This window comes from Chelmon rostratus, chromosome 12 (assembly GCF_017976325.1).
Source record: "Chelmon rostratus isolate fCheRos1 chromosome 12, fCheRos1.pri, whole genome shotgun sequence".
Taxonomy (NCBI): domain Eukaryota; kingdom Metazoa; phylum Chordata; class Actinopteri; order Chaetodontiformes; family Chaetodontidae; genus Chelmon; species Chelmon rostratus.
This window is the reverse complement of record NC_055669.1, coordinates 8,007,785-8,023,081: the sequence shown is the minus strand read 5'-3', so window position 1 is coordinate 8,023,081 and position 15,297 is coordinate 8,007,785. Positions and strand designations below refer to the sequence as shown.

General features: G+C 43.7%; 2 protein-coding genes across 2 annotated transcripts; one reads left to right on the top strand and one right to left on the bottom strand.

Annotated features, from left to right (window-relative positions):
- The first annotated feature begins 304 nt into the window (after window positions 1-304).
- On the top strand, window positions 305-2,326 carry LOC121614842 (phospholipid phosphatase 6-like). The gene is made up of 2 exons (XM_041948930.1): window positions 305-683; window positions 1,905-2,326. Exons 1-2 carry the CDS (start codon window positions 305-307, stop codon window positions 2,324-2,326), a joined length of 801 nt encoding a protein of 266 aa, XP_041804864.1.
- A 2,050-nt stretch (window positions 2,327-4,376) lies between these two features.
- On the bottom strand, window positions 4,377-7,113 carry LOC121615413 (myocilin-like). Its single transcript, XM_041949765.1, has 3 exons — window positions 6,496-7,113; window positions 5,830-5,934; window positions 4,377-5,697 (listed from the first exon to the last, which is right to left on the bottom strand). The coding sequence occupies exons 1-3, from the start codon at window positions 6,968-6,970 to the stop codon at window positions 4,907-4,909; spliced, it is 1,371 nt and encodes a 456-aa protein (XP_041805699.1). The 5' UTR covers window positions 6,971-7,113; the 3' UTR covers window positions 4,377-4,906.
- Window positions 7,114-15,297: the final 8,184 nt, after the last annotated feature.

Here is a 15,297-nt window from a genome sequence, read left to right as displayed (position 1 = left end):
AACTTGAATAATGTGTATTATTAAGCGATTTAATCATAGAGTTGATGATGCATTTACAGTATAGAAGCAGTCCATTTGTTCCACAAGTTCCACCTCACCACAGATTTAAAACTCAGCTCTAGTTTAATACCAAGTTAATGAGAAGCAAAATGTAGTCACGTGACCACAGCAGCCCAGTTCTGAACCGGTGTATCTGGAGTCCAGTTTGCAGGATGTTTTGCGTCTGAGCGCAGCAGGATTAAAGTGTTTGCTGGCCGCAGGTGGTCGCTAAAGAAGGGCGGATAGATTACTTCGTCAAACGAAAATGTCCTCACCGACGTCCAGACGAAATAGTTGCCGTGCAGTTGTGTGTGGAAACCGGGCATCATCTGAGGGCCACGTCCGGCGCCGGGGCTCCAGCTGCTCTTACTTTTCCTCTGGAGCGCAAACTGAAGAGTTTCCTGTCAGTCTGAGCCAGCCGATGTTCACCATAACGCTCCGCTTTTTGCTGGCGATAGATCTGTGGCTGTCCAAGCGGCTCGGAGTGTGCGCCTGCGAGGAGTCTCCATGGGGCAGCATACGGCCGCTGGTGCGGCTGGTGGAGTTCTCTGGGCATGTCATCCCCTGGCTCATCGGCACCGTGTACACTCTGCTCCGGGGAGAGAGCGCGGCGGAGCAGGAGGTCATGCTGAACTTGGCTCTGGGTGAGCGAATGTGTGTCGATTGTTCTGAAATTAGGCTATCAAGGTCAAGTCAAGCAGGGTTACAGATGTCATTACTGCTTGAGATTCCTGCAAATAATTCATTTTATGCTTCATTCGGTCAAGTAAATGTTCCATGATCAATAGTTAATTATTTACTTGGTGTAGCCTGCATTTACAACATTTCCAGCATTTTTGGAAATTTGGAATACAAATATATGATGGTATGTCAGCCTGCTATCATTTAGATGTCCGTTGTGTACGCACCTTCACATTTATCACATTAGATGCGGGTTAAACCGATGCGTTTTTACGCACGTTTGTGCCAACGCCAACGTGAAACCCTTGGCAGTGCATACAAGTAGCTTTGCTGAGCTGCTTAATGTTAATGGCTGTTGAAATAGCGCAGCATAACAGGCTAAAGCCGCATCAGTCCACCCAAGTGTCAAATAATGCATTAGCATTAAATACAGACTGTCTGTGCGTCCCCGTGACCGAGCGAGAAACAGGACCGGCCATGGAAAGTTTTCTCCTCTTAGCGCAGCTGATGGCATCTGTGGCCACTGAGAGACATGCACGCGACATGGCTGATGCTTTATTTGCATCTGTAGATTATATTTGATGACTGACAGCTCTGAGATCAAGTCCTGTGCTGTGCCATAGTGCTGTGGAGTTATTTTTGGCACATAATAGCCTATAGGATGCCACTGTGTTTTTGAAATGTTGGACAAGTATAACCGGCCTGATGTGCTACACACCAAAGAGACATTAATGAGGTCAAGAGGTTCATTCAGTTTCATAGTGGAGAACTTCTTAGAACAATGAGTCAATGTTTACATTTGTTTTGCTCTTGTCCAAAGTCACACATAAAGAGTTCAACAATAACTTCAAGATCCTTAATTAAACACCTTCTTAAGACATCCTTTAAAAATGTTTATAAGTAGTAATTAGTGGTGTTAATGGTTAACAAATGATTTACTAATGCTTTACAGGTCAGTCATAATCTATTAATACGACCAACTGTGAGTTTGCCAGGTTGTAAAAATCACTTTTTGCTCTTTCAGCAAAATTGATTTTGTAAAAACACTTTATCATTGACTTATATACTTTTGTAACTGCAGATTTGATGGAATATTCCAGAGTGAGAAACTCATGATCTTTTATTCCTGGATAACCTACCACCAACCAGTGAAACCAGTGTGTGTGTCTCTTTCCTCCACACAGCTCTGTTGTTGGACCTGCTGTTGGTCAGAGTTGTGAAGACTCTGGTCAGACGTCGCAGGCCTGCCCAGAACCGCTCCGACATCTTCTCCACCTTCTTTGTGGAGCGCTACTCCTTCCCCTCGGGCCACGCCACACGGGCGGCCATGTGCGCCAGGTTCCTCCTAGCCCAGCTGGTGGACACGGCCTCCATGCGCGTCCTGGTGGTTGGTTGGGCCGCCCTGGTGAGCCTGTCCCGGCTGCTGCTCGCCAGACACTATGTGACGGATGTGGGCTTTGGCTTGGCAATGGGCTACTGCCACTACAGTCTAGTGGAAAGGTTGTGGGTGACCTGGGACTGCCTGCAGGACCTACTGCTCATGCGGCTGAGAGAGAGACTCAGCAGGGTTTATGGTGGACTCTGGATGGCTGATTGGAAACTCTAGGTTTGATGGAACTGTGTGTGTGGGGAAAATGTGTAGCATGAGTGTGTTTAATACAGAAATTCCCTGCTGTTATAAAAAGTGAACTTTATTATTTATTAGATTATATCAAAGTTACTTCAGTATGCTTATATTTTGTTTATCTGTTTTTATGTGTATTTGTTTGTGTTCTATTTCATTTTTTTTAAAGAATGGAGGAAATATTGAAATGAATGACTTGGGTAGTCACAGGTGGGTTGTAACACATCCTATTAAAATTCACATGCAGCTTGTTTGCACAATGGTGTCGCTCATGCATGGACTTAATCTTACAGTGCTGAAACCAGTTGAATTTAATTAAAACCTTTTTTTTTTTTTTTTAAATAAAAAGCCCATTAAAAGAACCTGTTAACCATTTACAGCTGTAGTTTTGCATCTTGCTGGGACTGAGAGTGTGCTTGTGGTCGAGTGTGAAAAGTTGTCTACTGTATGTAAATGGCGCTGGCACATTGCTTCCTGGTAAAGTTAGAATTTCACCTCAGCATGTGGTGGCACAGTGTCACATAGGAGGTCTGTGGTTTCGTAGCAGGCTGAAACAATCCACAGTGGGTTCACTGCGTTTGTGTGAACACTGGTGGGGGGAAGTCAACTCACACTCACCCAAGTTTCCATCAGCTGCTGCTTCTGAGTCTCCTGACTATTATTATAATACAGCCCATCTCCCCTTACAGCGTTGATAATCTGTGCTGCCGGCCACCATCTTTAACATACCAGTGCAAATTCCAGAGTAAACGATGTTAACACAAGGTGTTTTTTTGTGTGTGTTTTCGCGTTTTAACTGATCAACCAGAGATCGGACAAGTCCTTTTGCCAGTGCATGATTGAAGTAGTTTAAACTGTGTATGCATAATGCAGGTGCAAACAGTTGTCTACAGAGGGCAGTGCATATCAAGGAAATGATTGCTAATGACAATGTGGGGGCTTGTGCAGATGGATGTGGCAGGTTTAGTTTTTCACCAATACGGGGTGTCGGGTCAGGACGGAGAGACTGGACATGTGTTTATGCTGAGGCTTATGGCGTCAGGTACATAGGCACAAGCTGTGCACCGTCAGTCAAAATGCAGGTGAGGTGTGTTTGTGTCTGTGGACTGAAGACTGGAGTCCTTGTTAATCCAGTAAACAAGAAATACAATCCAGAAATACATCCTTGGACAGTAAGGACTGAAGTGGCAACAAACTTTCTGTAGTTAAGAGTGGATGGATCCTACTTTGAATGTCAGATGGACATCTACTCTTCCGCAGGATTTCATTATCATGTCGAAAACATGCACATAATATTTTATAGCTTAAGGTGCAGAGGCTCACCCCCCCTCCAAAGTTTAGCCAAATGTGTTATTCTCCAGCAGCCATTACAATGTCCACTGTATTCATAATAGAAAGTTCTCCACATTTAACAATCCAAAGAATATTTTGCAAGAGCATCATTATTTTAAAATAGATTAGGTGATACTAGAACTAATTTAACTGCAATAACTTTATACCCTGTTTTCTCATTTTTTCCTGAAGGATACCGAAATCTCCCATCAACGACTAGTTTATGAAAACTAGCTAGCATACTAGCATAAATCCTAGTTAGCGTTCAACAAGGCTCTCTAGCCTCAGTTATAATTAGCATAGGCTAATTAGCTTACCACCAAAAACAGGCATTAAGGTGCTAACTTATTACAAACTGTAAAACACTCATACCAGAGCCAGAGCAGAACATACTGTCAGTTCAGTAACGTTATACTGTCGCTCTGTTTGGTGCCCTCATGTAGGTGACTGAGACCATGTGAAACCATCTAAGAACCTTTAATAAAACACAAGAAACAAACATTTCTACATATTTTGTATATTTAATACATATACAAGCATACAAGATACTGCACACACTTGATACACCTGTGGTATGTACAGTCACCATTATATCACAATGTTCACGCCATCAGTGGAGTGTGCGCTAATGTTACGACTGTTGTAAAGCTTTAATTGCAGTGCACAAAATGCCCAAACAGTTTTATTAGTTAGGCTAGTTTCTCGTGTTGCATGTGCATAATTTATAATACGTCACATTCATACAATTAATTCATCAGTTAGACTAAGTTAAGAAAAAGAAGAAGCATTATGTAAGATGAAGAATTTCTGTTTTAGTAACAGCTGGATATATTTAAACAAATACCAGAACTAGGTAACTGCAAAGACTAAAATGCAAACCAAATGATAACACAAACAAGCAAGAGTGTCATTTTATAAATGTTTTATTGAGAACTTAAATAACATTAACATTTATTGACAGATTTTTTAAAAAAAATCCATGATTACTGTTTGTATTGATCACTGAGATCATCAGTGGCTCTATCATAGCTACGTTAATCAGCTTTTCGAATATATTTCTGTTGCCATTATAGATCTTATTCACAATAGTAATAGGAAAAAATAGATTTTAATGATGCAAAACACATAGATGACCCCAGGACAAAGCAAATGATTATATGTTTCATCTCATTCCCTTGCTCTCGCATCAGCAGAGTCCAGTAAACAGCAGTGTCTCTCTGTGTGCCCTCTTCAGCTGCTCCTGCCCAGTCTGATGTCATAGGTGACCATGTGGAAGTTGTCCCAGGCGTACAGCTTCCTCTGGGCGTGGTTGTAGTCCACCATGCTGTTGTAATGATACTTGTTCTTGAAGGGCACAGCAGCAGCCCGCCCCACGCCGGTGGTCGTGTCAAACACATAGTTGATGGTGGAGTTGGGCGCGGTGTAGCTGGCCACCGTGTACAGACGTCCGCACGCCATGAAAGCATTGGCAACCGTGTTCTTCCTGATGTTGGTCTCCCAGCTCTTCTTCACCTCCAGGCTCTTGGGGTCCAGCAGGGAAATAACGATTGCGCCCTTTGCCTTGCTCGTGCTGTAGATGGCCCAGAGGCCCTGTTCGTCCGCCGCCAGGTCGATGTCAGTGTAGCCGCCCCAGGAGTAAGGGTGCTGGCCATGGAAGCCAGCATGAGGCAAGTCAAGACGCGATGCCAGGCTCTCAGAGGCCAGGTCGTAACGGATCAGGGTACGGCTGCGTCTGCGTTGGTAGTAGAGGGAGCCGCGGTACACGGTTGCGCCGGTGCTCTCCACAGGCTCTGGCAGGACCAGGACCTTCATAGGGAAACCTCGGGAGAATTGCTCCATATCTTCATATGCGAAGAGCTGACGGACATCTTTACCCACTGTGTCGATCCTCCACACCGTCTTGTTGGTGTAATTAGGGCCCTGGGGCTCGGGATCCTGCAGCCACATTCCATACTTTCCTGTGATGCTGTCAGCCTTCCTGTGCAGCACAGGATCGCCCACTGACTGCAGTTCTCCACAGCCTGGAGAGAGAAGAGATTTCGTGCTATTTCTTATGCATTCACAAAGCTTTTGAGTGCAATCATTCGCATCAACACCCCACCATGAGGCCAGTTAGAGCAGCTACATCAGCATCAGGAAAACCCAGACTGTACCTGTGAAGTTGTGATGTCTTTCAGGAATGAGGTGGGATGCTGGAACCTCCGTAACCTCGGCCTTCATCTCCTGGTACGCACCATTCCCAAAATCATATGCAGGGTCTAAGAGGGGCAGAGTGAAGGAGGAAATAAGAAAAGTGTCAGAAAAAGTACAGACTGGGAGGGTATTTTGAAAAAACAAGACAATTTCTGTATATATAATCCTATTAAGCTACAGTAAAACCATAGTCAGGCCCAACACACAGACAACATCAAGGTCTAAGTGTTGTATTTATTTGCCTCAGAGCACAGCAGGTTCCCTCTGCTCCCCTGCTGCTGCTCTCCCGAAAATGATCACACGCACATAAACAGACACGCACGAGTGACGAAGCCATAAAAGAAGAGTCTGTGTTGTAAATTCCAATCCCCTTACTCATCCTGGGACAGCTAACTGCAACCTGACCTGTTGTCCCAAGAGACTCTTCAAAGCCTCAAGTCAACCACAAAAACATCCATCCAAGTTTGCAGGAAAATATCTTCATTTTCAATCAGGACTTGTTGGATGACTTTGCACATTTTTGTTGTAAGGAGAAAATGTGCTCTTCTGGCCACATAAGTCTTGTGATTAAATATTTGAGGGTGTCTTCTGGTGTGTGTTTTCCTTTTGCCCACTGATGTACGTACCACTGGCAGGTCTGTTTTCACGCCGGGTTCCTCCTGAGGAGTGTGTCTGCTGGCAGGGTTTCTGCCTGAGGCTCTCTGCCTCCTGACTCAGCTCGTCCAGCCTCCTCTGCAGCTCCTGGACCTGCCTGTTCAGACGCTCCTTGTCCTGCTGCAGCTGGTTTCTTTCGCCCGTAACCTGGGCGTAAGCTTCCTGGAGAGCCTCTCCACCGTTAGCCCCGTTGGCGCCTCCGTCCACTCCTGCCATGAGCCGGCTGACCAAAGCCTCCAGCAAAGAGAGTCGGGACGAGACTTCATCCATCTCTGGTTTCATGCTGCTTCCGGGGCAGCTGGACTCCTCTGGACTGGCCACGGTGAAGGTGTAGTGGCAGCGTCCGGCGTGGTCGTTGCTGCGGCGGAGGGAGGCTTGGTCTTGGGCCTGGCTTTGGTTGGACAGAGCTAAGCAGCACAGACACAAGAAAAACACCTGGAGCCACATTCTGGAGGGTGACCGTCGAATCTGGTTTGGGGAACTTTGCAGGAATGCAACTGTTTATCCTTCTCTGTTTAGCAGGGAGTGTCTCCACCAGATTTATGTTTTTTCTCTCTTTCTTTAGCTGCTCTCTTCCCACCTGGGTATCCCTGGTCAGTGCAGGTCAGTGTCTGAATCCCAGCAATGCTGAGAGTAGGATATTTATACAGTTAACTGTCAGAGAGTGGGAGGGGACGAGGAGTGTGGCAGGGAGGGAAATATCTAAGGGGGTGTGCAGTGTGTAGAGGTCCGTGTGTGAGGTGCTCTGAAAGTGACAAACAATGTGAAAACCACACAGTAACAGTGGAAAAATACAACATTTGATGTTTGTTTTTTCCTGTGGAGAATTCTTCATTGCGTCTCAGCACTTGGTATGTCTCTGCAGGTTGTTTAGACTGGACGGCATCTCTTTATGTGTCTACTGGCTGCTCTGCTGTACTTCCTCCGTAACTGATGGTTTCGCTATTAAACCACCCTGTGATTAACCGTAAACTCAGTTTATGACCTGGGTATGGGGTGAAATCTGGGGTTTGAGAGTAAAGATGTGGGAATCTGGGATTCTGAAGCCAGCATTTACCAACCAGGTTCAACAGCAGGGCAACTGGGTCCTTCAGAGGACCTGAGACCTGTCTGCATCTGGAGAGGATGTCTGGTACAGGAGGATAGGCTGGCGTTCTGGCTGGGAATGGAGACACTTTTAATAATGCTTAACTTATGCTTCCTCACATCCTCTCTCCTCCTGTGACCCAGACATTGTTGCCATGGAGGGTTCGCCATCTCTTAAACACACCTCGAAGAGACGAGGAAGGAGGAGAGAGGAGGCAGCTGGAGGAGCTTAGAGCGAGAAACATAGGTGCCCCCTTGCACGAGGAAGAGACTGAGGGAAGCGATGTAAGTCATGTTGGCATTATGAAAAGCACCCATCATGTGGTTACTCTTCTCCACACGCTGACATCTTCACATGAGGAAACAGCATTTAATTATACAGTGCATCATGTTCACTGTCAGCCATTTTACTTGAGAGTCTGAATTGCCACTGCCTCCACAATGTTGTGCATGGCATTTATTTTTCTTTCTGCATTCAGTTTAAACATGTGACTCTGCAGTCAGTGATGGCACAAAATGATGGATTCAAATGTCTGAAACTGCTTACAATAGAAGCAGGAAATGCATCAATGAGAGTGATTTTAGACACAGCTGAGAGTCTACAGACATGCTAGAAGCTAGCACTAGGCATAGTGGTGCTTTCACCTAAATGCCCGTGTTGGCATGCTGACATTTGCTAATTAGAGCTTAAAAGAAAGTACACCTGAGGCAAAAGGCATCACGGTTCACCCTGAGGAGAACATGAATGTCCGTATCAAATTTCATTTCATTTCAATTCCCATCCCACATTTCACAAAAATACAACCTCGAGGTGCTAGAGGGTTCATCTGGGAATGTCTGCACAAAATGTTGCATCAATCCATCAAGTAGATGTTGAGATATTTCACAGCATCAATAAAAACTTTGACCTGCTGATGGAACTACAAGAAAAGTCGTCAGGGCAACATAAAAATATGTGCCGAATTTCATGGCAGTTGATGCACCAATAAAGTCAGCTTCATGGTGGCACTATGGGAACGGTCAGGCGATCAACACAGAGTCAGTAGACATCATCTTCCGGCAGCCATGAATGTCTGCACAAAAGTTCATAGCAACTCATCCATTGATTGTTGAGATGTTTCAGTCTGGACCAAAGTGCTGGACTGACTGATTGACCAGCCAGAAACATAAACCAACATGCCAATCCCCTGGAGCCACGCCACAAGCACGGCTTAAAACATGGCTTAAAAAGACGGACTTTTATTTGACACATTATACTGGAAACTAAATCTTTTTATTATCAGAATCATCCCCTTTCTTTTCTCTCTTTACACGAGGCCCACCTGTGGGCCAGCTGTCTACATGTGATACGTCTGAACACAGAGAGGAAAGGGCAGATCTACCACCAACACAAGTGGACCCATTGTAAGTGTGCAAAGGAAAATATAATGGCGTTCTGGTGTCTGAGGGGGTGAAGGCCATTAGTCTCAGTTCTTCTCCACTACCCTCTGTGACAAAATATTTAATACAAATACAAGCAGCAATAAACCGGTTTACCCGTCTGCTGCCTAGTTAACCTGTCCGTTTTACGGCCACGGAAAGTCACCAGTGCTCCATGAGGTTTTTACCACTGAGGTGTGTTTTTCTTATGTAACATAATGACTCAGGCAACCTGTGAAAAGGGAGCAGGGGATCACACATGCATTGCTGAAGTAGCTCTGCTGGGAGACAGGACTCACTGTCAGTCTGTTGAAATGCTCAACATGCATGATGGTTCTCACAGCGTGTCACAGAGCTCATCACTCGTGCTTTTCTGTGGCTGCGTTCATATGCGCCACATTTTCTAGTGTGCAGGATTGTTGCTTAGCTTTTTGCTCAACCATCATTTCTCCTTTGCTTCTCCTGGAGTTGCTCTATTCCACACTGTCTGATAGCATCATATTCAGAATCAGCTGGCTGCTCATGTTTTCACTGAATTAAATATTTAAAACCAAAACTTGATATCATGCCATGGTTTTACATCATTCCATCAGATTGAACTAGTCTACATGTCTTGGACATAATTTAGATGCATTTAACCAAACTTGAGTCCGATATAAATATACAATAATATTAATGATATATTTGAAAACTTTGTGTTCCTCACGACAATTTAAAATAAAGTTTTTTAGGTTTGAAACAATGTTTGGCTGCACAAGGACAAAGCTTGTAGTGGCTAGCTGTCTATAAACCTTTTTGTTTTTGTTGATGTGGTGGACTTAACAGCTAACAGTTGCTTAGTTAAACATCCAGCAGTTGCAGAGAAATTCTCATTTATTTGCAGTCTTGCTTCTGGCCAAGGGATGAATGTAAAACCTTCATATAGTATATTATAGTATAAAGATTTTTTTTTAGGTGCAATGCTCTTCTGACATTTCAACAACAGTTAATGTTGAATCAGGTTGTGGGTTGTTAGTTTGCAGTGACAGATGGGTTGAAAAGTGTGAAGGCCATGCATGTGGGAGCTTTTCCAGGAGAAACATCTAAACAGGAGAGCGCTGGGAGATGGCTTTGAAACACGATAGGGACACTGGAAAATCAGAAGTGTTGGCAGTAAATCAATTTGTAGGCTACGTTCATCCCCTCATCACAGTTATGGCCGTAATTTAGAGTTTGTTATCTGAAGGTTTTTTAAAGGCCCAAAATGTGAAGGTAGTTCATAAGAAAAGAAAATTAAAGAGAAGACCAAACAAACATAGGACAATTATGGGCAAAAGAAATATCCCCTTTCTTTCCCATCTCTTAAGTCTTGATTGTGACCCTTTGGATTTGCCTAGGAACCCCTTTGTGGTCTTGACCCCCAGGTGAGGAACCACCATCTTGAAGACCACAAAAAAGAAACAGTTCTCACAGACAGCAGCTACACATGCATACTGTTCTCAGAAAAAGAAGACAGAGTTTCAGTTGTTAGTAGATGATCAGAAATACAGCCAGTTGGAGAAAAGAGTAAAAAATAGTACGCATTGTATTTATTTTGGAAGTAATTTCAAAAACCCTCTCAAAGCACAATCCCAGAATTCTTGGCAGTATGGGATTTCCACTGTTTAATCCTGAAGGGACATTTTACTGCTGCGTTTGTTTGAATATGAATTACATAATGCAGGAAACAGCGGAGAGGGCTGTTTGGGACATCGGCCTCAGAGAGTAAAAACCAAACAGATGAGAGAAACATTGTGACTGCTGAATCAAGACAGACATGTGGAAAATGAAATAGTCACAATCAGAACTGTTTACAGAGAATCCGCCACAAAGTGATTCAGAGGAAGTCAGACATAAGGGATTGTAAGAGTGGGAAAGTGACCTTTGTAATAATTTAGATGACGTGTCTTAATGACAACATCATTTTCCAGTGACTGACGAATAGCAAATTTGAGCAACACCGTCACAGAACCATCGCTGGCTCACCAGACGTGCATTTACAGGCGTGAGGTGTTGCATAACGTGCATTTACATGGGTGCCAGACTGCCTTGTTGATGTGCGATGCAGTGCAGACATGAAGCATTCCCTCACAAGAACAGCGTTGAGCACTCAGCCGCTTTAACACCCTTGAACACAACCTCCCACCTCAACACGTAGGTGACAATGTATTAGCAGTAGTCGGGCTGGAAGTAGTCTGAGCCTGAGCTGTGCTCCTCTGAATGTCTGCGTGTGCTCGAGTTTATCGGACGGAGCGAGAGGCAGAGAGCGAGGCGGTCTTGAGGCTTTGCACATGTTGTGATGTGAGCTGCAGAGCCTCAAATGAGTCATGTTTGATTCATAGCGAGCCATTGATGGGGCAGAATGGTGATTAGTGTTTATAGCTCTATAGTGTTCAGTAACTGGGCCCACAGGGGGTGTGCGTGTGTGAGGTGTTTCTGAGAAAAGCATTAAAAACGGCCCGGTGTCTGCTGGGACTGTGAGGGTATAATCACAGTGGATCGCACGCCTCCACACACGAAAGCTCAGCCTCGCAGCAGCACAGTAGGTGTTGTTTGGTCTTTGACAGCTCAGTACAGGTGTTACACCAGAGGTTCTCATTACTGATGCAGACATGGCACCAGTGTCCTCGGTGAAAACACAGACAGTCGCACATACGAACAGATCAGATGCAACCCGTATAATACAGCAGTGATGCTTCCTATTTAACACTTTTGCAGGTCTTTTCTAGGAGTCCTCTGCCATGCAGGAAGAGATTTGGGTCTTAGAAGTCTCAGGAAATAATAGTGACATCACTTCCTTAACCAGATTTCCAGGATGTTGTGGTTGAGACAGTCAGGGCTAAGCCTTCAGCATAAACAAATGGGCTATTTGTTACTGAGTGGAAATCAATTTGATTTGCTGGGATATGCAGAAACACTGGATTCTTATATAGCTTGAGATTTTGGGAAATGGCATATGGCATTAGGCATATTTGTTTTCTGAGTTAGATGGGAAGATTGGGAATTGGGAAACAACTGCTCATCAGCAGTCTAATGTTCGCCAATTAACCCATTATAACTTGTTGGTCACCGGTTTTAAAGACTTCTCGTTTTTATACTTTGGTTGCTGAATAAAAAAGATAGATGTTCATCTGTGAATTTATTGGTTGGACGTTCCAGTGATGCCTTCCACTGCAGCCTTAGATTTACTGCCCAGGATGTAGCAGTTTCCAGGAAGTTCATGTTAATAGCAAAACTCGATGATTAAAAAAGAGACAGCCACCATACATGAGGTGACAAATAAGTCAGTATCACCCACAGAAACTTCATATGCACAGAAAAATCAATGTAATAGGAATGATTACACTAATTACAACTGATCGGCGGTGTAACAAAAGTCATGCTAGCAACTCTTTGAGGCTGCTTGGGCACGTTGGTGTTTGGACTACATGCTAACAACGACATGCTAACACGCTCACAATGACAAAGCTAACACGCTGATGTTTACCGTGTTCACCATCTTAAGTTAGAATGTTAGCATAGCATGCTAACATTCTTGCTATATAGCACTAAACACAAAGTGCAGCTGAGGCAGACGGGAATGTTATTAGCTTTTCAGGTATTTGGTCATAAATCAAAATTTGGACCAGGTGAAAGTTTGACTTTATGATGGCGCTAGATGAAACATCAGGTGACCATTGCATCATCTTAAAGAGGACATCAGATTTAATGGATATAGCCTACATATAGCCAAGCAGAGATACTTCAGTCTGGACCACATTGGCGCTAGCTTGACTAGCAATGAGTACAGTTTGTCTTCTACCTGAGGCCGAGAGTGTACGTACAGTTAGACACAGTCTAACTGATATTCAGCTGAGAACGCCAATATTTCATATCTCTGTGTCTCAAGCATTGCCTTGTAAATAGCTAACGTTCGTGTGTCTGTCTTTTGTGACATTACGTCATCTAAATACACAGTGTGAAACTGATGGAATTGCTGCTCATTGCAGTTCCAGTAATATCTGTCAGAGCATCGCCCTCCAGGCACGTTGTTTTGTTTTTATAAGTATGGGTTTACAGGATTCCACTGGCTCAAATACGCACATCCAACCGTTTCGTTAAATTCCTCTTTTCCTACTTACAACACAAACTGTCGTTCCATCTGTGTGTGTGTGTGTGTGTGTGTGTGCGTGTGTGCGTTGTGCAGTATGTGTATGGGCTGTTTAAAGGTGTATGTTATGTAATGGGGCCACTGTTTTTCCTCCATTGATGACAGTTTAACAACAGAGCCCTTCTTCTGTGATGCAACTCAGCAACTATGGCGCAAACTGGCTAAAAAGAGGAAAATTTACAAGACTTTGAGTCTGTTCATTTAAAAATTTTCCTTCAACAGTTGAGCCATGAATAGTTTGTAACCTTGCATAACACAAACACTGGTCTGTTTTCATCTTGAAATGTACCTCTCCTTAGCTCATCTCAGAGACATTGTAATCTCATTTGAGAAAGGAAGAAAGATCAAGGCCATCTGAATTCTCTCCCTTTAAGCAGATTTAAGTCGAAGGCTGTATCACATTCAACAGCTGCGCCTGCAGTACTGGCTGTAACTTCCTGTAGTGCTCTCATGTGCAGCAGCAGCTCGTGTTCTGGTACCGCTCGCACCGGACACAGTAAAGGTCATTTAGTGGGCTCAGACATGGTGAGCAGGCAGCTCCATTTTGTCCAAACACAGTGCTGCAATGAAGCATGGGTAATGGATGATTCAGTCAGGGCAATGGTGGAGTGGTGCATGGGGACCAACACGTTGATTTCGCTCCCTGGCCTCACTTTGACCTGAGGCCAATAATTTGTTTTCCACCAGCACTCCACCATCTGTCTCCTATTCAAAACATACTATATGTACAATGACAGACACACACGCACACACACACACACACCAGCATGATGTCCTGTATTTCATTTAAACAGAACTGTGTACTGCTGTTGGAGTTCATTGTGAAGCTGATCCATCCTCCTGATAGATTGCACATCTGTAATATTGTATGATCTGCTGTACTGTACAATGGCCAAAATAGACAAAATAATATGAACACCACATAGTACTTCCTCTTCTTTATTTATTCACAATTACGAACGCTTGCAGCACTCAGCGGTTAAAAAACAATTAGTAGATTTGTCAGTCATGAATATGTTTTCGAAGCATCAAATACATCCTGAATCATTTGTGCATTTATGTCTGCATGGCAGACGCTCCTGTAAAAACTACTGCAGCATTATTTTACACCCCAGTGGGAATCAATTTGCAAATTCAAAGATATTAAACACAGGCTGTGTTATACAGTGTTCATACTGGTAGTGGTGGAAAGTAACTAAGTGCATGTACTCCAGTACTGTAGTGTAGCATTTTTCAGGTACTTTCCTTGAGTCTAACACTTTCAGGGGTCATACTAAACAGGTAGTTAAATTATATAAAAGTAGGTGTTTTACATGTTACATGCAATACCATGATCTAGGGCAAAACTATACAGTGCTACATAGTATATTATAATAAGCTAAACTGTATTGCTTTATATATATACTGCATAGCAATGCAGTACGATGCTATACCATATTATATGTAGAGCAGTGTATTAATATATATATAACATAGGAGGCCATGCCATGTCAAGCAAACCTCTGAAAATAAAACATCTTATTCATCTGCTTGAAATTTAGATGCTTTCAGTTAAATTTGCAGACAGCCATGGAATGAGCTTGGACCCTCTTCAGTTGCGAAGCCCCTGACTCATCTAGGGCCTCATTTTAATGTTGTCCCTGCTGTAGGTAGACAGGCCTCCACCAGGTCCAGGTCTAAAAACAGGCTCACCTATATTTGTAAGCCTTAACTACTGCCCTGGAGACCAACTCTCCTGACAGCCTAGATACCTCAGGACACAGGATCTCTGGCAGAAGGTGAAAGGGCTTCTGTCAGTATAACTCATAATCGATAATATCCAAACAACATATTCAGTTCTTCCACTGCTGTTTTCTGAAAACACCAGAAATATAAAGACCACCAGACATTTCAAGGCCTACTTGAGTTTTCCCCATGGTTGTGACTGTATTTCATCTGACATGATTATATTCTATTTATGCCACTAAATATTTTGAAAGGATTCAGTTCTGGTGTCATAACCTTTGTAAACCTCAAAAGATGGCAAATACCAACTGGGCCCAAACACAGAGCTGCACTGGTTAGGTCGCTACTGCCACCTAGTGATATTCAAGCTCACTGC